Here is a 23,380-nt window from a genome sequence, read left to right as displayed (position 1 = left end):
TAAGAAATTTGTACATTCTCCGCTTGTGACTGCATGGGCTTCTTCTGGCGCCCCAGTTTCCTCCCACAGTCCAAAGATGTAATGGTAGGATGCTGGACGGCACTGTTCGTTGGGCCAGAAAGGCCTGCTCTGCTTTGTATCTCTAAATAAATAAACAAGAGCTGGGAAGTGGGTTTAGATTAATATCCAATTTTCACCACATTAGAAACTATATATTTCCTAAGCATTTCTGTTTTAATGCACTGATAATACTATACTTGTATTTTGTGGTCCATGATTTAAGGCCTAATCCATGCAAATACTTCAGAGCGGTTTCAAGTGTATGAATTCTGTTATTCAGGGAAATATCTCTGATTTAGTAGATATTAATCATTCCATATTAAAATTTGAAGACAAGCATCCAGCTTTATTTATTTATTAGAGCGGGGTGGGCATCACTGGTAAGGCTGATGTTTAATACTCATCCTGATTGTCTCAAGTAGTTTGTAGGAAAAAACTTTTTTGATCTCATGTAATCAAGGTATTTTCATTAGTTAGGAGCTCCTAGGTTTTGAGGAAATATAGAAATAGTAAGTTCTATTACAAGTAATAGTAATTTATAAAAAATTAAGTCATTACAAATAATATGTTGCTTCAAAGTTAAGTAACTCTATTCCTTGGAGGGAAGCTTGGGCATTGTAGCTCAAATGTGCCTATGCTCTTTTCCTTCCAGGGTGCATAAGACCTGGGTGAAGGTGGGTACCGTGGAGGAAACCTTGGCAATGTGCTGCAATGTTTTGTGTGGAAAGTGTGATAAACAAGTGTTGAAGGAAAGAATGTTTGAGGTGGTGGGTGGGTTGTTGTTGAAATTGAATGGTGTGTTATTGGCACTGCGCACATCAGGCATGTAGGTGTGAGAAAGCTAGAGTCCTAACAGTGTTCCTCCTCAACCAACAATGACAGATAAATAGCTCACTGTTCTGTGTGTGGTTTCCTCACAGAATAACAGGGGTAACAAAATATCAAAATATACATTTTCTTACACTTGTGGATGAGTCTGAAGGAAGAGATGTGGTGTTGTTATAAATACAGGACCCTGTCTGCCCACTTCTTTCACTGTGGCCCCTGAAAACACAACCAACATCTCTGGAAGTTAAGTTGTTGCTTCTTTCTAAGTAGTATTCTATAATTTTCTACAAGCATTGTAAGGCACTGGGTCATTTTTCATGACTGTCACTGAATTCATTGGCAAGACTGAATTTACTGCGCCAAAACCTCTATGCAATCCACTAAAGTGGTTTGAAATAACATCTATTAATTAAGTAGCACAGTGCAGTAGTAGCTGGCCCGTGTGGGAACTAACCTTCAGCTGAAGCTACTGCTGTAAATCAAACAGAAGTTTCTATGTGTTGCATGGGCCAGATTAAAATGCTGCAATTCAGTAATGAATTGTGGCTGATGGACAATCAGCTAATTGGAGGAGTAAGTTACAAGATCATTTGAGGGTTATGAAAATATACTATTTATTTCTGATGAATTGTTATTTTATATGTTTGTTATTCTTACTTAAAGGAGTTAATTCCTTCATCTGTATTTTTTCTGCACAGTGGTTCTGGCACAGGAAAAATTTGTACTCTTCTCATGTACAAATAGGTAGCTGCCAAAGTCAGATGAATTAGTGTCATCTAGGTTTTCTTCTGAGTCACATGACTTTAGAATCAATGTTCGTTATATTTTACCAACCATTTTGGGACTGGTGATGGCAGCCCTGACATACTTGTGAAAGAAGCAGTTGGCCTGAGGTCAAAGAATCAACCAGCTGGGACTTCAAATATGCTTAACATAAAAATGCTAAACCTACTTCTTACGCTTGACTGATATTGTTTCAGTCACATCGCAATAAATGAAAATCATACTCCACAGTAGATTAAGATAAATATTAACCGGAAGGATGTCAGTGTGAAATACTATGGATATGTAAGATAGATGAGACGAGCATTGTGACCAAAATACAAGGAACATGGGGTTGTTGACCTCTCTGTTACTGCTAACCTATATATTAGAGGTTTATTTTGTTTTTTTAAGCTTCTGTTAATGTTAATAGAGAGCCATCCACTTGGGTGAAAGCAAACTAAGATATTCTCCTTTGAACAGTTATATTTTGCACAAGAGGCTTGTAGTCTCCTCTTTCCTCATGCATTGTGTATTGATGCTCTTTGTTTCATAACATTCCTCATTTTTACCACATCAGCAGGGATATATGAAACACCAGGGCCTTAATTACCAGGTTAAATGTTTAGCTTCACCTAACCGCAGCTCTCCTCCATTTGTATTGCATATTTTTTCTGATGGTATTATTGGTTTATATTATTATCATTATAATTATAAAATTGCATTGTAACAAAGATGAGTATAGAAATTTGAGCGAAATATTACCAGGGTTTTCTTTAAAACAAAGGTGAGAGTTGTTCAGAAAATTCTGTTGTATTTTCTTACTGTTGAGATATTTTTCACTAAAGATTATTCAGTGAACATCACTCAATTATTAAAAGGAAATTTGTTAAAATCTTGAAGCAAAAGTTTTTAGGAATATTTATTCCCAACTTTGCCAGAAAAATAATTGATGCAAATTTTTGGGAAGTGATACTTTTGTGAAATGCTATTCATTATAAACCACGAATAAATGCAGAAATAATTCTATCACCTATGAGTTCCCAGTGTCTAGATTTCAAGATAGGAGATGTAGCCTGTGATACTGGATTAAGTCCACACATGTGAATACAGTGGATTTTGATTAATTGGAGCATCAGTTAATCAGGGCAGACACTTATGTGGAACAACTGTTCAAGAACAAAAACTAATAAAGAAAATTGCTGAAATTCCCTTTGTTTATTTGGGACACTATGCTGCTTCATTCGACAGGAGACTTGGTGAACAGGTTCTAATTAGCATCAGTTGCGCGCATTTTTGGGGTCATTAGACGCTACACCATGCTTAAAGCAAACAGTTTTTAAATAGCTCCAGTTGCATGTGTTTGTGTTCAAAAAGCAGTAATTTTTATCATGGATAATTGGAAAGAAGTAAGCGGTAAAACAATTCCAAACTGTTTTACTCACGGCTCTTTCAAGCATTCAGACTTGGAATGCCAGAAATGGCCTGGGGTGAAAATGAAACCTAAAATAAATAAATAGAAACACAAGAAACATGATGTTGTGCTGACCATGTAACCTGCAATAGAAACTGCCTAGAATTTCCCTACCGCATAGCCCTCTATTTTTCTAAGCTCCATGTACCTATCTAAGAGTCTCTTAAAATTCCCTACTGTATCCGCCTCTACCACCTTCACTGGTAGTTCATTCCACACACCCACCACTCTGTGTGAAAAACTTACTTCTAACATCCCCTTTGTACCTACTTCCAAGCACCTTAAAACTTTGCCCCCTTGTGTTAGCCATTTCAGCCCTGGGAAAAAGCCTCTGGCTATCCACATGATCAATGCCCCTCATCATCTAATACTCATCTCATTATACTTCAACAAAGTAGGAACTACAAAGAACTTGAAGGTATCGACAATCATATTGAATGTTGCAATGAAAATGAAGATTTGGGAGATGCAATTATCAATAACATTGTATGAAGGAGGTCCATTATCTGCACTAGGGGTCTGTGCTGATTTGTTCATTGCATACACTGGATGAATTTCTCTGTCAATAACTATTAGGAACTAATATACAGTTTTTTTAGTAGTGTAGTACTATTGGTAGTGTTCTAACTTGTTCTGTATTTCTGTACTCAGTTTGTCTTTTTTATACATTTTTAACTATTTCCGAGAAACTTCAGCTAATAGGGGCAGTGGCTTAATTGGGCTCAGATGTACTGGCTCTAGTGTGTCCCAATTAAATGGAATCCACCGTACTTGTAAACCCCAGTTAGCTGCTCTTTCCCATTGTGGCTAATTTCAACAAAGTTGAGTGGGGAATCTAAGGACAGAAACAATGAAAGTTTTTTTAATTGAAGTCTACAAATGTTGGATTTATTCAGCCATTACTTCAGCCAAAGATTCTACAGCAGGAGTTTGAGGACTCTCAGAGGACTGAAAGCAGAAATGAATTTTAATGCTGCAGTATAACTGTGCATTGAATAAGGCTGGGAAGGAACTGGATGACAAAAGTAAATCTAACTTAACTGGCCCAAAAATGTTGACTTAAATAGACTTCTAATATACAAATAGCTGAGCTTAGTTTCACATAGTGCACAGGTGCTGCACTGAGCCCAGTGTAACACCTCATGCAACCTTTCTCTGTTGTAACAGGATGCCTGCAGGATTGCCTGGGGGGAAGATGGATTGCATTAGCTCACTTAGTTTGATCAGCTGTCAGTTGTGTTCGCGGAAAGAAGAACTCATAAAATGAAAATACTGTGGCTTCCTTCATGGTTTTGCTTTCTCTTGCTGCAAGCTGATAGATGATGAGAAATTGGGGCCTGTGACATCCGTGAACATATGAGTCAGTAGAACAGCTTGTGTGGGTATGCTGAGAACTCTTGATGTACCTTTGAAGATGACAGCTGAAAAGCACCTTTGTTAAGATATTCTAAATGCCATCAGATTTTATGCAGCAAGTGATACAGCATAGTGATGATAGTACAGGTGAGATTAGGATGAATTATGGGCTTTTTTACAATAAACAGTGCCATCTCCTGGGCCAGGTAGCAAATTTTCTTCAGTCTGCTGAATAATCACTACTTTTCTATAGCATTATTCAGTTAATTATGATGGAAAGTCTTAATGATCAAGATTTTATCCCTCAAAACTTGAAGTATGATGTAGAAATGATTATCAATCAATTGGCAACTGACTTGTTAATACTTACACTGCAGGTATAGTTAGCCTTGAACTATCAATGAATTACCAATGAAGTGCTCATTCAGCCCCTGAAGTTTTTTTTGTACTTTTTAGTGAGGATGGAAAAGGATAGAAAGTTCATTGTCTTTGGACCTAATTCCATGGATAATCAAGCTGTTTTCTTGGGAACCCCTTGAACATTTTTTTGCAATTTTTTTGTGGGGGATTAAATTTTAAATTAAAAACTAAAAACAGAAAAGGCTACACACATAAAAGTTGCTGGTGAATGCAGCAGAGGCTGATTCAGAACAGAAAAGGCTCATTCTTCAACAGATGTAGCAGTATCCCTAAAAAGAGAAAATAAATATTTACACTTCACCAAAACTGGGAAAGAAAAACACTATTTATTTCAGATTTCTAACGTCTTTCTTTAAAAAAAATGTATCTACCTGTTAAAATTTATTTATTTATAAATAAATAAAATTTGGTTTAAATTTTAGTATAAGCATTGTGGTACTACATTCTGTTAGAGACTTGTGATTGGAAATGCATTGATGGAGAAATTATCTTGCATGCCTTTCAAACCTTCTTCTTTTGTTTCCCTTAGGTTATCAGAATCACTTGTGTATTGTTGCTTTTTCATTGTCTTTTTGGTAATTTGGCTGAAAATTTGATGCTCTTTGGTAGACTAAAATATGTATCCAGCGGCATAACAATATCTCTGTGGTTTCTAAGCAAGTAGATTCTGTCATTGACTTCCCAAGTACGTTGTCTCTTTCTGTTGCTGTAATTATATTTTAACCATTGAACTCCTAGTTCTTCTTTATTTTAGTTTTAATATCAATTATGTTGTAGTACCATGTTATAGCATATACCAGTATCTCACCACTGTCACTACAAGAACTTTGCTTTCTCCCCCCATCCCATATATATGTTTCCTGTGTCTTTTAACTTTTCTTCACTTTAAAGCAAAAAATCCCATCTCACCTATTATTTTGTGTAAAGTCTATCATTTTTTTTATCCCTTTGATCCTCTTCATTATCCTATTCAATTATTTAGGTTTACCAGAAGATCATTTTAAGTAATTCTTGTGTCTTTAATCCTTTATCCTGTACATAGTTTATCTTAATTTTATTTCCTCTTATGCAAGTATTTAGTCTAATATATTTACGTTTGTCTCTTGATTTAAAGTACTTATCTGATTTCTATTTTCCACTCTGGGATTTGGATAAATGTAATAATTCATACCCAAATTCTGTTTCTATGTCCAAAAATATTATTAGTCTGTACTGAGTTATCTAACTTAGAATTACAACCACATTATCAGGCCAACTAATGTCTACTGAAGTGCGTTGGATTCTTAATCTTAAGAAAGTGTCATTAATTGATGGCAGCCGCGTTCTTAGATAATTCTTAACAATAGTGGTTAATCTATAAATTGCAGATTGACAATAATACTCATGACCGAGAAAGGTCCCCTCAAATGTGATTTGATACTGGAAATCTGGAGCAACACAGAAAAAGCGGGAGTAACTTAGCAGGTCAAACTCAAAGTTGAGTTTATAGTGATATTCACAAGAGTGTGTATGGACAGGTGCAATGAAAAACTTGTCACCGTATCACAGGCACATAGTGTCATATAAGCAGTGCTCACATGAAAAAGTATAAATTGCAAAATAAATTGTGTTCTCTTGAAAAAAGTACACTTTTTTTATACAAAAAAACCATCTGAACAAAAGAAAACAAAGTCCATCTTAATGCAAGTTGTCATATTGTTCGTAGTTTTGCTCAACTGTAATGATTTGGGTTTTGTCACTTGGTTCAGGAACAAAATGGTTGAAAGCAAGTAACAGCTATGGAGGGAAACGGACAGTTGACTTGTCAAGTCATGACCCTTCATCATGACTGGAAAGAAAGAGGAAAGGTAGCTAGTAGAAAAAAAAAGGGAGGGGAAGGGGTGGAGTAAGAGCTGGGAAGCTGATAGATAATAAAAGATATTTTTGAAGGTTTTTTTTAACTAATCAGATTCCCTGTGACTGGATTACTTGAATTAATTCACTAAAAGATGAACGGGAGCAAAATATCCATTGATCGTCTCAAGGGATCAGATTGATTATTGTTTACTTTTTACAATATCCAATGATACCAGAAATGAAGGAGATTATTGATGAGAAGATTGAGTTATTCATCTTAGAGCAGGTAGACTAAGATGAGACAAATGATAACAACAGGAATTCTGCAGATGCTGGAAATTCAAGCAACACACAACAAAGTCGCTGGTGAACGCAACAGACCAGGCAGCATCTGTAGGAAGCGGTGCAGTCGACGTTTCAGGCCGAGACCCTTCGTCAGGACCGCAGTCGACTGAAACGTCGACTGCACCGCTTCCTACAGATGCTGCCTGGCCTGCTGCGTTCACCAGCGACTTTGTTGTGTGTTGTGAGACAAATGATAGATTCAATACTGTGATGGGTTTGATAAAGCAAGTAAGAGGAAAAATGGTTCTTTCAGCTAATGAATTGGTAACTAGATATAATAAATGTTAAATAATTGTCACAATTTTGGAAATGAAATTATTCCACCAAAGGGTCTTATGTTCTGTAAAAATTGAGAAATCAAGAGAAAAGGACATTCAAGTGGCAATTAGACATGTATTTGGAAAGACCTAACTTGTGATGGATATGGGAAAAATTGACACAATTTCAAAGATCCATGGGCCTGCCTTATAAGGCTGTATGATTCCACAGATTTACTGATAGGTCAACGCAAGTGCATCTTGTTCTGTGAAAATTGAGAATCCTGGCGGCAGAATGACACACAAAAAGTAAAATGCAATCTTCTGCACTGTGCCTCTAAATCTTGTACTCATCGATCTTTTTGTACTGCAATTTCATACTGGTACATTAACAATTTTGCTTGTTTATTTTTAAAAGTTTCTAATCCTTGCTGATTTACTTAAAATTTACTTCTGGTATTGATATACTTATGCAATGCTCTGATAATAATTGCATAAAATTTGGCCATTCTGCCCAGCTGGTGCTTATTTTTAATGGAACCTCCTTTACTCCACTTTATTTAACTTTAGCACTGTGATTTCTATTGCTTCATCCCTCATGTACATCCACTTAAATGCATCCTCCTCAACTTTACCTTGTGGTGGTAAGTACACATTCTAACCACTTTTTGAATAAGGAAGTTTCTCTTCAGAATGAAATTTATTTCTGACATGTATCATGAAATTTGTTGTTTTGTGGCAGCAGTGCCATGCACGTTGAAAAAATTGCTCTAAGTCACAAATAAATAGTGCAAAAGAAAATAATGAGGTAGTATTCATGGACTGTTCAGAGATCTGGCAGAAGGAAAGAAGCTGTTCTTAAATTGTTGAGTGTGAGTCTTCATGCTGCTGTACCTCCTTCCTGCTGGTAGTAACAGAAGAGGAAATGTCCTGGATATTGACGTTTCATGATGATGAATGCGATGCTACCTTCTTGAGGCACTACCTCTTAAAGGTGCCTTTGATGATGGGGAGGTTTGTGTCTGTGTTAATGATTGCTGGGTCTACACTCTCTGCAGCTTCTTTCCATCCTGAACTTTGAAGCTTCCATATCAGGTGGTAATGTAACCAGTAAGAATGCTCTCCACCTTACAGACATTTTCAAGAGTCTGATGACTTACCACATCTCCTCAAACTCCAAATGAAGTAGAGCCTCTGACTGTATGTAAATCAAACTGTATTGCATGTTTAATTTGTAAGTCACTCTCTTATGATTATGTCCCATCGTTTTGGTATAGCCCATAAAGGAAAACATTTCCCTTGTGTCCATTTTATCAAACCTTTCCGTAATTTTATCAGATAACCCTTCGATTTCTCTTTGCCAGAGGAAGGATGTTTAGTCTGTCACCAATCTTTGTGAAATAAAGAAGGAACTGGAATATGATACTTTAACAATTTTTTCTATGGAAACCTACTGAAATCCTATTTCGAATCTATATTTCTTAGCAATCTAGTTTTTATTTTAAATGGTTTGAGAAACAGAGTAAACGTCTTTCATAAATACTTCACAAAAACAAAGCACTTTCCACTGAAACTGTGGAAGGTGACTACAAGTCCTGGCTATATTGGTTAATGCAGTACCAACAACAGTCCCTTTATCTAATGTCTTCTAAATAATTAAGGATAAATTATTTAGGCTAGAAAAGACTAGAAAACAACTATTTCAAAATAAATGCAATATACACTGAGCAAGAGTATGGCTTATTGTTCCATCAGTTCTGATAAAAGGGCTGTATGGTAGAGTAGCAGTTAACATAATTCTATTACAATGCCACAAACCAGGTTCAATTCCACCACTGTCTGTAAGGAGTTTGTGCATTCTCACCATGACTGGGTGGGTTTCCTCTGGGTGCTCCAATTTCTTTTAGTCAGAGCACAGTGTATCTATGGAATTCATTACCACAGGTGGCTCTGGAGGTCGAGTCATTGGGTATATTTAAAGCGGGGGTTGATACGTTTTTGATTAGTAAGGGCGTCAAAAATTATGGGGCGAAGACGGGAGAAAGGGGTTGAGAGGGATAATAAATTAGCCATGATGGAATGGTGCAGCAGGCTCGATAGGCTAACTGGCTTAATTCTGCATCTGTGTTTTATGGTCTGATAGATTAGTAGGGTAATTGGTTACATGGGTGTAATTGGGTCCCTTGGGCTCATTGGGCCAGAAGAACCATTTATGTAATATATCTCTAAATCAAACAAAAAGCTAAGTGAAAACAGAAGTGTAATCATTGTCCTCGAAAGACCGACTGTAACTGTTTCAGGTGTATATTAGCTGTAGATAAATTGAGTAATGTGTTCACCTGCTAATGCTGTTTGGAAACCAGATTACCTGGAATGCCAGCTCATAATCCTGCCATAATCCTGTTAAGTGTGTGTTTAATTTTAATTTTGAGTTGTAGCTATTTACTGGAATACACTGTCTTTATCTAACTTGTCAGAAGAGATAGCGAAAGAAATGCTGCTGGCCTTGAGTTGGCTACAACTAACCAGGGCATGCGGTCACCTCAAGAGTGTTAGGCACCATGCTTTAAGTAGTGGATGCTTTGTATTCATGGGGACCAGAAGATTGAAGCCTTCCTGCAGTTATCCAAACTACTAGGTTAAGTTTTTTTTTAAAGTACTTCAAATTTCCCACGAAAAGGGTTTCATATTATCCTTGCAATTGTTTTCTATCCACCTTCCCTAATTGGTGAATGTCTGTTATTTAGTAATGTCTTGGAAGACGATTTGCCACCATTTTATTTAGTGAAGACAAAATAATGATATCTTCTACATTTTAAAGGAATGTCTTCAGTAGGTAGTCTGGCTGTACTGTTTTTCTTAATAAGTTAGATTAAATTAGCATCTCTAACTGTACAACACTGTTTCAGTACTGGTGATGCTGAACTGTCAGTTTAGACTTATGAACTTAAGCTTCTGGAATGTGCATTGAGCCCATTTCTTTCTGAGAGGCAAAAGTTCCTCCCACTGAGCTACAGCTGAAGGATTGTTCATATTGTTGGCAGCAAAGATCAACAGTTTCTGTTTTTGTGTCTGCCGGGCATTCTTGGCATCTCAGAAAGAAAAAGATTCCAATGTGCTAGTCTTCTCAGAAGGAAACATTCCATGCATCCCAAGCAAAGGTTTTGCTTGCCCAAGCATGTGCACTGGATGAAAGATGATCAAGTTGTACAGTATGGGAAGGTAGAATGAGCCAAAAAGACTCATCACGCTCCTTTGTGATGTAACCACAACATATGTTCCTAACCATGCAGTGGAACGTGGAAAGGAAACCAAGAAAAGAAACGAGTTCCATTTTTACAGACGCTTTAAAGCGATTTTGGCCATAAGTTGGAAAATGCACAAAAATCGTTTGATAGGGGAATTATATCTCCACAGTGTTGTAACAAGTGGCATCAAAAACACCTAAGGGTGATAAGAAAGAACAGTTACTAAAAGTGCAAAGAGAAAATGAAACCATTTCTGCCAGTCATATTATTGAACTTATATATGTATATCACAATTTAATATTATGGGAACTCTGTTGTATGTATTGGTATTGTTAAGTCAAAAATGTATAACCGAGAAATAGTCTGTATATTATTCCTGACGGAAGCTGTGCCTGGAGACTCCAGAACCAGAACAGAGTGTGGGTGTTATTTGAGCTGGGGTTGGGTGTTGATCATAGTAGTTCACCCTGAAAGAAACATAGAAATGTAGAAACATAGAAAATAGGTGCAGGAGTAGGCCATTCGGCCCTTCGAGCCTGCACCGCCATTCAGTATGACCATGGCTGATCATCCAACTCAGAACCCTGTACCAGCCTTAATCCCTTTAGCCACAAGGGCCATATCTAACTCCCTCTTAAATATAGCCAATGAACTGGCCTCGACTGTTTCCTGTGGCAGAGAATTCCACGGATTCACCACTCTCTGTGTGAAGTAGTTTTTCCTCATCTCGGTCCTAAAAGGCTTCCCCTTTATCCTCAAACTGTGACCCCTCATCCTGGACTTCCCCAACATCGGGAACAATCTTCCTGCATCTAGCCTGTCCAATCCCTTTAGGATTTTATACGTTTCAATAAGATCCCCCCTCAATCTTCTAAAGTCCAACGAGTATAAGCCTAGTTCATCCAGTCTTTCATCATATGAAAGTGCTACCATCCCAGGAATCAATCTGGTGAACCTTCTTTGTACTCCCTCTATGGCAAGGATATCTTTCCTCAGATTAGGGGACCAAAACTGCACACAATACTCCAGGTGTGGTCTCACCAAGGCCTTGTACAACTGCAGTAGTACCTCCCTGCTCCTGTACTCGAATCCTCTTGCTATGAATGCCAGCATACCATTCGCCTTTTTCACCGCCTGCTGTACCTGCATGCCCACTTTCAATGACTGGTGTATAATGACACCCAGGTCTCGTTGCACCTTCCCTTTTCCTAATCGGCCACCATTCAGACAATAATCTGTTTTCCTGTTTTTGCCACCAAAGTGGATAACCTCACATTTATCCACATTGAATTGCATCTGCCATGAATTTGCCCACTCACCTAACCTATCCAAGTCACCCTGCATCCTCTTAGCATCCTTCTCACAGCTAACACTGCCGCCCAGCTTCGTGTCATCCACAAACTTGGAGATGCTGCATTTAATTCCCTCATCCAAGTCATTAATATTTATTTTAAACAACTGGGGTCCCAGCACAGAGCCTCGCAGTACCCCATTAGACACTGCCTGCCATTCTGAAAAGGTCCTGTTTATTCCCACTCTTTGCTTCCTGTCTGCCAACCAATTCTCTATCCACATCAATACCTTACCCCCAATACCATATGCTTTAAGTTTGCACACTAATCTCCTGTGTGGGACCTTGTCAAAAGCCTTTTGAAAGTCCAAATATACCACATCCACTTGTTCTCCCCTATCCACTCTACTAGTTACATCCTCAAAAAATTCTATGAGATTTGTCAGACATGACTTTCCTTTCACAAATCCATGCTGACTTTGTCCGATGATTTCACCGCTTTCCAAATGTGCTGTTATCACATCTTTGATAACTGACTCTAGCAGTTTCCCCACCACCGATGTTAGGCTAACTGGTCTATAATTCCCCGGTTTCTCTCTCCCTCCTTTTTTAAAAAGTGGGGTTACATTAGCCACCCTCCAATCCTCAGGAACTAGTCCAGAATCTAAAGAGTTTTGAAAAATTATCAGTAATGCATCCACTATTTCTTGGGCTACTTCCTTAAGCACTCTAGGATGCAGACCATCTGGCCCTGGGGATTTATCTACCTTTAATCCCTTCAATTTACCTAACACCACTTCCCTACTAACATGTATTTCCCTCAGTTCCTCCATCTCACTGGACCCTCTGTCCCCTACTATTTCCAGAAGATTATTTATGTCCTCCTTAGTGAAGACAGAACCAAAGTAATTGTTCAATTGGTCTGCCATGTCCTTGCTCCCCAAAATCAATTCACCTGTTTCTGTCTGTAGGGGACCTACATTTGTCTTAACCAATCTTTTTCTGTTCACATATCTATAAAAGCTTTTACAGTTGGTTTTTATGTTCCCTGAGTTTTCTCTCATCAACTTTTTTTCCCTTCCTAATTAAGCCTTTTGTCCTCCTCTGCTGAACTCCATTACAACAGCAGGTGCCATTTCATTGCCTCCTCACTCAGCTCTGGAACACCAGGACAGTAAAATTGCGTACATCACAATGCTCTTCATTAACTACTCCTCAGCATTCAACTCTATCCTCAGAGCTAATCAATAAGTTCAAGACCTATACCTCTACCTCCTTGTGAAACTGAATCCTCAATTTCCTCATTTGCAGACCCCAGTCAATACAGATTGGCGCCAACATCTCCTCCGCCATTAGCACAGGGGCATCACAAAGCTGTGCCCTTAGACCCTGCTCTACTTGTTTTATGCGTTTGACTGTTCAAGCTAAGTACAGCTCCAATGCCATATTCAAGTTTGCTTATGACACCACTGTTGTTGGCCAAATCAAAGGTGGTGATGAATCGGCATACAGAGGGTAACTGAAAATCTGACTGTATGGTGCCACAATAATAACCTCTCACTCAATGTCAGCGAAACCAAAATGCTGATTATTGACTTCAGGAGGCATAAATCAGGGGTCCATGCGCCAGTGCTCATTCGGAAATAGGAGGTGGAGCAACTCAGTAGCTTTAAATTCCTAGGTATTATCATATCAGAGGGTCCATCCTGGGACCTACATGTAAGTGCCATTATACAGTAGACATGACAGTGCCTCTACTTTTTTAGAAGTTTATACAGATTCAGCATGTCATCTAAAATTTTGACAAACTTCTATTTTGACATAGACAGTGGAAAATATCCTGACTGGTTGCATCATGGCCTGGTATGGAAACACCAATGCCCTGGATCAGAAAAGCCTTTAAAAAGTGATGAATAAAGCCCAGACCATCGCCCCCATTGAGTGCATCAGCAAAGAGCGTAACCACAAGACAGCAGTGTCCATCATCATGCTGTCTTCTCGCTGCTGCAATTGGGAAGGAGGTACAGGAGCCTTAGGTCATACACATAGGTAATAAGAGCAGTTATTACCCTTCAACGTCAAGCTCCTGAACCAGAGTTAATAACTTCATTCACCTCAACTTTGAACTGATTGCCTATGGACTCATTTGGAAGTACTCTACATTACAACTTATGTTCTCAGTACCGGCTCCGGGACAGCTTCTTCCACCAGGCTATCAGACTGCTTAACGCATGCTGACACAACTGCATTTCTGTGTTATATCGACTATCCTGCTGTACATACTATTTATTATAAATTACTATAAATTTCACATTGCACACTTAGATGAGAGGTAACGTAAAGATTTTTACTCATATATATGAAGGATGTAAGCAATAAAATCAATTCAATATTATTTGTTCACTTATTTTTTTTGTATGTGCACAGATTGTCTTCTTTTGTACATTGGTTGTTTGTCAGTCTTTGTACGTAGTTTCTCATTGATTCTGCTATATTTCCATGTTCTACTTTGAATTCCAGCAAGAAAATGAAACTCACAGTAGTATGTAATGACATACATGTCCTTTGAGAATAAATTCATTTCGTACTATGTACTTACACTAATCCTCCCTTAAAATATTTTGTTCTCCCTACCCCAAATTTTCATTCACTTCCCTCAGATTTTACCATTGAATTACTCTAAGACTTCCCTGAACTTTGCAATAGTGTTACAGCAGCTATCTCTAAACTCCAACCAAAACTCCTATGTTGAAATCAGAAAGTTTAGCAGTAAAATATTACACCACTTTGTAATGTTTTTACTGACTGAGCACGGAAAGAGCTGACATAAGCAATGTCAGGGTGGGTGTTCACCAAGAGGATAAGCTGCAAACTTTGCATGTCTCAGTTGAGGGGAGGGCATCTGGCAGTTTAAGAGTGAAATGCTTTAAGTTGAAAATAAAAAGCCTAATTTTACTTATGCTGTTCTGAATCTTTAACTCTTAAAATAAAAATATTTTGTTTCAAATGCAACCGCTGAAACACTGGAGCTAAAGAACAGTTGAAATGAAGGAAATGCTGAAAGCTAACTTGTGCGGGGAAATCAAATGACAATTGTCATATCTTCTTGTGCATCTCTTGCTCCTGAGGGGTTGGCCGTGCCAGTCAACCTCCTGCCAACAAATGGCAAAGAACCAAACATCTCAAAAGATCATTTCATACTTCCAGCTGACAGCTTTACCTTCAATATACGTAACCAAAAATGAATGCTTGGTCTCATTCCACATGACTTGCTCTTGTTGTTATATCCTTCTCAGTTAAAAGCGCTTTCACTGCACATTTGCATTATCATCTTTCATTGCCAGTTGCTCAGTAGCTGATCCTTTGTTTACCGTCTCTATGGAGCAGAGTTCAAACAAAGGATGCCATTGTTTGACTGGAGCTATGTGTATCTTCTGACTTGTACTTTGCCACTGGATAACTTGCCAATGCATTAGTTAGTTTAATTTTATAGTTTTTTGGGTATTCATTCAAAATTCAAATAAACTTCAGATCTTAATGTGTGTTGTCAATTCATTTTCTGAAAGTCTTCTGTGTTTCTCCCACACCCTCAAATTTTCCTTGTCCGTGCCTGCCCTCTACTTTACTAAGGGGCCTGTGCTGGATCATTCTGACCCTAGCTCACTCCCTGGCCCACTGCCCAACAGTCCCCACCCTCCCACACTTCAACTGGATGCAGAGGCCTGACTGTGTGCATCAGTTATCCAACGAGACGGAGCAGGTTCAGAGTTACAAGAAGGCTTTCAGCATCACATCCTGAATCAAATAGATTACAATAATTTTAACCAAATAATAAAATGGAATAAAATTGGGAAAGATTAATTTGTGCATTTTAAAACATGTAAGGATTGAAATAAAATCAAATAAAGAAAGCACTTTATCTTTCTCCACAGGCGCAGCAACAAGTTCAAATCTACAGGGTAACAATTTTCATGCCAGTTTTTCCTGGCATGAAAGGGTCAGATGTGAAGTGCATTTGGATCTTCTTAAGCGCATCATTCCTCCTCTCCTGAACTACTGTTGCCTAGAAACAGAGTCAGTCAGATTCACAAGCAGCTGATCATTACGGCTCATACCTTGACACCGCAGTGTGCAGACCTAGAATTCTGAAGGTTAGAAGGGATTATTGCTGGCTGATTCCCTGAAAACCACTGAGTATCAGTCATTAAGACCGAGCCACTATTCCTTTCTCAGATGAAGTTTTGTGGACACTGATCATCATTAACAATTTACCTTGAATAGCTTTCTTGTTATCTGATTGTCTGATTTTCCTTTGGGTTTATCACAACCTGTTCCTTCCCCAGGCTCACAAGCTTGCAATTTCATCAAGGCCTAGCTATGCAGAGCTCTGTATCCCGACCACGTCACTCCCATTTGGAGGATAAGTGCCAAGTACCAATCAGAACTATAACTGAGATCCCCTCAACCTACATGTTTTGGGAAAATCAAACCTGGGACTCTCCTTGACTGCTTATTGATGTAACTCATTATGGCACTAAGGAACAGACTTCTAATTGTCTTCTATGAGCTTGAATACAAATAGAAGAGGGATAGAATTGCATATCTTTACTAAGATATATCTGGGGGAAATAAGCCAGCGTTTCAGCACAGCAAGATCCTACTGTAAGCAATGACCAGACTAAAATTAATGAGATCAAATGATTCATTGGTTATATTAAAATTGCAGTTAAAGAATAAATATCCTCAGCACCTTAACTCCTCTTAAAAATAATCCGTTGCACTTTTTGAAAGTCTAACTGAAGTTAGGCAGATCCTTAGCTTGCACTTTTTCCAGCTAAAGTGTTATCATAAGGACAGAAAAATAAAATGCAGTGATCACTACAGAAAGGATGTGGAAACCATATAAAGGGTGCAGAGGAGATTTACAAGGATGTTGCCTGGATTGGGGAGCATGCCTGATGAAAACAGGTTGAGTGAACTTGGCCTTTTCTCCTTGGAGCGACAGAGGATGAGAGGTGACCTGATAGAGGTGTGTAAAATGATGAGAGGCATTGATCGTGTGGATAGTTAGAGGCTTTTTCCCAAGGCTGAAATGGTTGCCATAAGAGGCCTGAAACATCGACTGCACCTCTTCCTACAGATGCTGCCTGGCCTGCTGCGTTCACCAGCAACTTTGATGTGTGTTGCTTGAATTTCCAGCATCTGCAGAATTCCTGTTGTTTGCCATAAGAGGACACAGGTTTAAGGTGCTGGAGAGTAGGTACAGAGGAGATGTCAGGGGTAAGTTTTTTACACAGAGTGTGGTGAGTGCATGGAATGGGCTGCTGGCAACGGTGATAGAGGCGGAAACGATAGGGTCTTTTGGATAGGTACATGGAGCTTAGAAAAATGGAGGGCTATAGGTAAACATAGTAATTTCTAAGGTAGGGACATGTTTGGCACAACTTTGTGGGCCAAAGGGCTTGTAATGTGCTGTAGGTTTCCTATGCTTCTATGTTTTAGATTGACTGTACATCACTCAGATTTGTAAGCAGCACACACAACTAAAATCAGTAGATCGCAAAGTTTTTAAAATGGCAGTATAGCCATCACTGGGTATAACTGCTGAGACTGTTTTTTTCTATTATGTTTTCAGGCAGAGGGAGAGGATAACCTTAAGAAGATGCAACTGATGGAATTAGCGATACTGAACGGCACCTATAGAGATGCCAACATCAAATCACGTAAGGATATGATGGACTTGCAGAACCTAGAATAAGCATTGCACAACTTGTACACATGTTCTTTTTGCAGATAATCTTTTGGTCAAATTGTTTCATATTGAGAACCTGGAGGAGGGGATACTTGATGAGAATTAAAACACATTGTTATAGCTTTAGTCATATAGAAGCTAAATCCCACAATTGTAAACCAAAGGACAGTTTTCCCTAGTTAAGTAATTTTCTCAGTTTGAATGTAAAATGTTAAACTCCTCAGGGATGGCCAGAAAATTGCTGAAATCATGACACAAAATGAAGTTGTGATTGACCAGTCCACAATAAATCATTTGCTCTTGAAATAAGTAACTAACTGGCAGATTGGATTCTAAGGAATAGCTAGCTGCTGACAGTGAGGAATGCATAGTTACTGTTTGACAGTTTGATGGAGCATTGTGCACTTGTGAAACAAATAAGCAGAGATTATTGCATTTTTCCTATGGACTGAATGGTGCAACAGATAACATCTTCTTGTACTGTCTGTATCTGTACATATTTAGTGTTTCCTGCTCGTCCATCATTCAAACAAAATCCTATTTTTGCTCAGTTTAAAAAAAATTCTTAACATATGTGCTTAGGTGAATTTTTGTTATTTTCCGCAAGACGCACTGTTGTGTCTTGGCCTGGTTATTGAAAGAGGAGACTTATTATTGCATAAATATTTACTGAGCAAAGAAAATCTTTGATTGTCAAAGGGAGATCCTGATTATCAATCTGAGATTATTTTTAGGTGGCATTAAATATTCAGGATAAGAGTACATCAGTGTCATCCCTTCAAGTACTGCAACCAGTTCACAGACTAGCCAAATGCAGAACTATATATTAATATACCATTGCAATGATGCATTATAAATAAACACATGGTTGCAGTGATTACCTGAACATCTTGACTAAATTATTGATGTAATTATTGACATATAATCACCAAATCATTTTAATAAAAATCTTCATTTTTCTTTGTAGAATACAAATACATTTTAAGAAGAGTTTTCTCAGTCCTTGGACTTCATTTCCAAAAGGCCTGATTCCACCTTGTCTGCTCATTTTGTATACTTGCATTATTAAATTTTAAGAGCCGTAAATGAGAACTCTTGTAATTTTTCTTGATTCCTTTCTGTCATACTATCCTCAAAAAGTATTGTTGAATAGCATATAGGAATGTTTGGAACTTCATAAACTGAAGTGCACCAAATATCTAGACTTAAAAAGGAGTTAAAGCTTCTAGACTTAAACATTGCCTAAACTTTAAAAGATGTTACTACATAATTAATAATGTCCATTACATTTATTTCTTTTCTAGCTAATGATGATATTAAAATATCCTCTTTCAATATAAATTTCATGTTTGGATCTTTGGCATTTTGAAAATTGGTCTCACTCATAGTAATTTTCAACACCTGAAAGGCCTTATTCAGGAAGAAAGTTGTAGACTGGTGATCTTCCCAAGTATTTCCAATGAATGTGTAATATAAGCTGAGCTTCTTTATATGTAATACACAAGGACTCCAAATATATTAGCCAGTAAAAACTGGCTATTTTAGAGTTTTTCCAGTTTGTGTACTTAATTGATATGATTAGTATTGTTTAGAAGTGTGTTTTGTTTGAGTTTAGAGGTATGCTCTAGCAGTTCAATTTGCTGCTGCTTGTACTAATGATTACTTAATTTTTCTTTCATTCCTCCTGCTTATCTCGCTTCCCCCATTTCCCATTTTCCTTTTCCTCACACGGACTATTCTCTCCACACCTTCTTTGTGAATTTTCTTCGCTTACTATAGCTGCCCTTGCCTTTTCTCTTGCAGCGACAGCCCAAGCTCCACGGATCATTACAGGGCCCACGTCAGTTCTTCCACCAGCTGCCTTGCGAGCCCCTACGCCAGCTGGTCCAACTATTATGCCTCTAATTAGGCAAATTCAAACAGCAACAGTCATGCCTAATGGATCCCCTCATCCAACTGCAATAGTGCCTCCTGCACCTGAAGCCGGTCTAATCTATACTCCTTACGACTATCCTTACACACTGGCACCAGCTACTTCCATCCTGGAGTATCCCATTGAGCCTAGCGGAGTTTTAGGTAAGGAGCCTTTTCAAGCGTGACTGTTCCACAACATGTTTAACATCTTGCTTCATTACTTGAGTGAGTTAAGGCTGATTTCATTTATCTGAAGCTTGAGACTTTTGATTGTAAACCCAATTGAATTAACCTTCTGAAATGACGTTGGTCACTGAGGATTGCAATGTGTATCTCATAATTCTATTTATAATTTCATAATGTACTTAAGGTATCTCTATAATTAAAACATATCATTTATGTAGTACAGACACACAAATGCATGCAAAGCTCTCCTTAGCAAGCTCTTAATCATGATGATACAATAGTCCTATCATCTTTACTCTTCTGTCATTAGTTGTTCATTCTGAGCAATGTGTGGAAAAAAAAGAGTTACGTGTGGATTTGGCCTTCCAAAACTCCCCAAAGCAACTGTTGTGGAATAAAAACAGTTTTCCAGTTTTTGATATTTTAAGTAGATACTGAGAAGGTCAAGGCAAGAGAAATTGATGATAGTGTTAAGTCCAAGGAAGAGGCTTACAAAGTTGCCAGATATATCAATAGGCCAGAGGATTGCAAGTGTTTTGGAAATCAGCAAAAGATGGCCAAGAAATGGAAAACAGAAAGTGTAAGATGAAATATCAGTGGTAACTGGTAAGAAATATAAAATCAAACTCTAAAAGTTTTTATATGCATATGGGGAAAGAAGTCAAATTTATAAGTCCTATAGATGGGGAATGAAAAAATGACAGAGAAATTAAATAATTACTTTGTATCTGTCTTTACAGAAGAACCACAAAACCTGCTGGATATAGTAGAGAATCAAAGGTCTAATGAGAATGTGAAAGTAATAGGAACTAAGTATTAATTAAGAAATAGTGCTAAAGTAGTTGGTGAACTTGGAAGCTGATGAATCTCAAACACCAGAGTTTTGATAGACATGTCCATGGTTAATGTTCTGGTATCATCTCCCAAAGTTCCATAAATGATGAGGTCAGTTCTGTGGATTGGAGGGTAACAAATGTGATGTCACTACCTTACAAAGGAGTAGGAGAGATAAAAGGGAACCACTGACCTGTTACCCTAACATCAGTGGTAGGAAAAATGCTGAAAATCTATAGTGAGGAATGCAATATCAGAATACCTTAAAAAGAGAGATAGGATTGAGCAGCATTAACATGGATTTGTGAAAGGAAAATCATGTCGACTGATCTGCTGGAGATCTTTGCAGATGTGACCAGTAAGATAGATGCGGGGGGACCAATGGATGTGGCATATTTGGAATTTCAGAAGGTTTTAAATGGTGAACAATTAGGACCAACTTGCAGGTGTGACAAGAGGTTAAGAAGTAAATGGTCCTGATAACAAAGGAATTTGAATTGAAGACTGAGAAAGTCTTACTGAAGTCACTTGGAGCCTTGATGAGCCAGCACCTGGAGTATTACTTTCAGTTTTAGACTCCTTTGCTGATTAAAGAATAGATGTTCCGAAACAAGTGTTTAGTGAAGATTCAACAAATGGTTTCAGGGATGCCAAGTTTGCTATATGAGAAAAAACTGAATAGGTGGGGCCTGTAGAGTTTCGGAGAATGAGGAGATCAGATCGAAGTATAGAAAATTCTTAAAGGTAATCATGTCTACTGAGGAATCTAGGGCCTAAAAATACATTTTAGGAATAAGAGGTCAGCTTTTTGGGACTGAGTTGAGAAGATAATTTTTCACTCAAAGTGTGGTGAGAGGTCAGAATTCTCTACCTTACAGGGCTGTGGAGGACCTGTATCTTTACTCAGAATTTTATAGTTCTACTTCGGCCACAATGTAAATGAATGGTGGAGCAGGCTGAAACACTGGGCGAGTAGTTCTGTAAGTTCTTTGGTGAATGAGTCCAAGGCAAAGAATCTAATCTGCAAATTAGGTATGGTTTGATTAATCATAGTTTGCAGAAACCATAGTGAAAATCTGGAACTCATTCCCCAAAACAGTTCTCTGGGGCAACTGAAAATTGTGAAACAGAGCTTGGTATTTTTGTAATTCAGCAAAGCTATTAAGGATTACAACGAGTAGATGTAGTTAAGATATAATCACCCATGATCTAATTGAATGGTGAACAATCTTAATGGTCTGAAAAGCCAAATCCTGTTCTTAAAACCTTTTGACTGCACTGTAATGAAACTTGAAATGTGTTGTTATTGAGCTTCAATCCACATAATGATACTTTGAAGATTCTTTTTGTTAATAGGTAACCAAAATATACAAATGGTGCAATTTAAATTTCTGATGTAATCTTTTCCTGACAGTATTTGAAAAGCACATCCGTTGAATGTCAGGTCTTCCCAGTAGCAATGTCAAAGAAAGGCATTGTCTGTTTAACATGATGGAATTGACATAATACCTTCCTTTCTGTAGAAAGACATCCATTTAGCTGCACACAAGATCATTTCTGCAACAGGATAAAGCCAACAGGCTTTTAACAAGAAAATTGGCAAATGGATCTGCTGCACAGAATTGGACAAATTGATTACTTAGTCTGCATCGGTAGTGATGCTGATTGCATTTTACCAGTATTCAATACATATGAATTCAAAGTGTTTTTGAGGACACAAAAGAAGATTTTTAAAAAACTGTCCTGATACTAGTTAACTTTAAGGTGTACAGAATTGTAGGGTAGATACCAATCAGATAAGTTTATAGCCACTTAGTACTTGAATCTAGGGCTGCCTATCTTGTTTTGTTTTATTAAATACAGGAAGCCGTATCAGAGTTAATTAATTTATTGGACTGCTAATCCAGAGGCATTATCTCACTAAAGAAACTTCGAATTTAATTTTGAAGTGAAATAACCCAGAGAAACTAAACTAGTATCAGTAACTTTCAACATGGGGCAATTAGATTTATCACTTAAAAAGTTTTGATTCCCTAATATCCTTTAATGAACGAAATCAGCCACCTAACCTACTTGGTATCCAAAATTCAAACAATATGACTGACTCTTAATGACCTTCTTGGATTGTTTTCTCTGGAGCGTCAGGGGCTGAGGTAAAGTCTGACAGAAGTATATAAAACTCAAAGAGGCATGGAGAGGGTAGGATTTCAGAGTCTTTTTCCCAGGAAATGCCAAATACAAGAGGGCATAGGTTTGAGGAGAGGAGGAAAGTTTAAAGGAGAGTTATGAAGCTATTTCTGCAAACAAAGAGTGGTAGGTGTTTGGAACAAGGTGCCAGGGAGGTGGTAGAAGCAGATACGATAGCAGCATTTAATAGGCATTTAGACAGACACATGAACAACGAGGGAATAGAAGAATGCAGACAATGTGCAGGGAGATGGCATCATGGTCAACACAGATGTGTTAGGCCAAAGGGCCTGTTCAATGTTCTGAATTGGCCAACCTGTCACTCCATTATAACTGATTTTGTTAAAATGCAGAAATGAAAATGGATGGTCAGCCCCAGCATTTAACGGTGACACACCCAAACAAATCACCCCAGCAAAGATCCCCACACAAATACTTATGAACATATCTTAATTGCAATAATTCACCTCAGACTAGCGTAATCTGGTGTGGTCTTATGAACAGACATGTGCCTTTCACCTAGAGTTGCACACTTTTTTTTAATCACAGATACAGCAGAGTTCCCAGCTCAGTGGTGTACAGTTGAAGGGACATAGACCTGGGAGTTTTTAGTATTGATTCTGCAATGAT

General features: G+C 38.0%; 1 protein-coding gene across 5 annotated transcripts in view; it reads left to right on the top strand.

The window, feature by feature from the left end:
- Positions 1–23,380, top strand: part of LOC140201512 (KH domain-containing RNA-binding protein QKI) — a 552,710-nt gene that overhangs the window by 502,530 nt on the left and 26,800 nt on the right. For 3 of the 5 annotated variants that reach the window (XM_072265744.1, XM_072265741.1, XM_072265743.1), the window contains exons 5-6: positions 17,513–17,600; positions 19,409–19,705. In XM_072265744.1, coding sequence (XP_072121845.1) covers positions 17,513–17,600; positions 19,409–19,705 — 385 coding nt within the window. The remainder of the gene's footprint in view (positions 1–17,512; positions 17,601–19,408; positions 19,706–23,380) is intronic. The other 2 variants (XM_072265742.1, XM_072265745.1) reach the window with 1 other exon arrangement.

This window comes from Mobula birostris, chromosome 8, assembly GCF_030028105.1.
Source record: "Mobula birostris isolate sMobBir1 chromosome 8, sMobBir1.hap1, whole genome shotgun sequence".
Lineage (NCBI taxonomy): Eukaryota > Metazoa > Chordata > Chondrichthyes > Myliobatiformes > Myliobatidae > Mobula > Mobula birostris.
The sequence above is the reverse complement of the archived record's forward strand: the minus strand, read 5'-3'. Positions and strand labels throughout refer to the sequence as shown.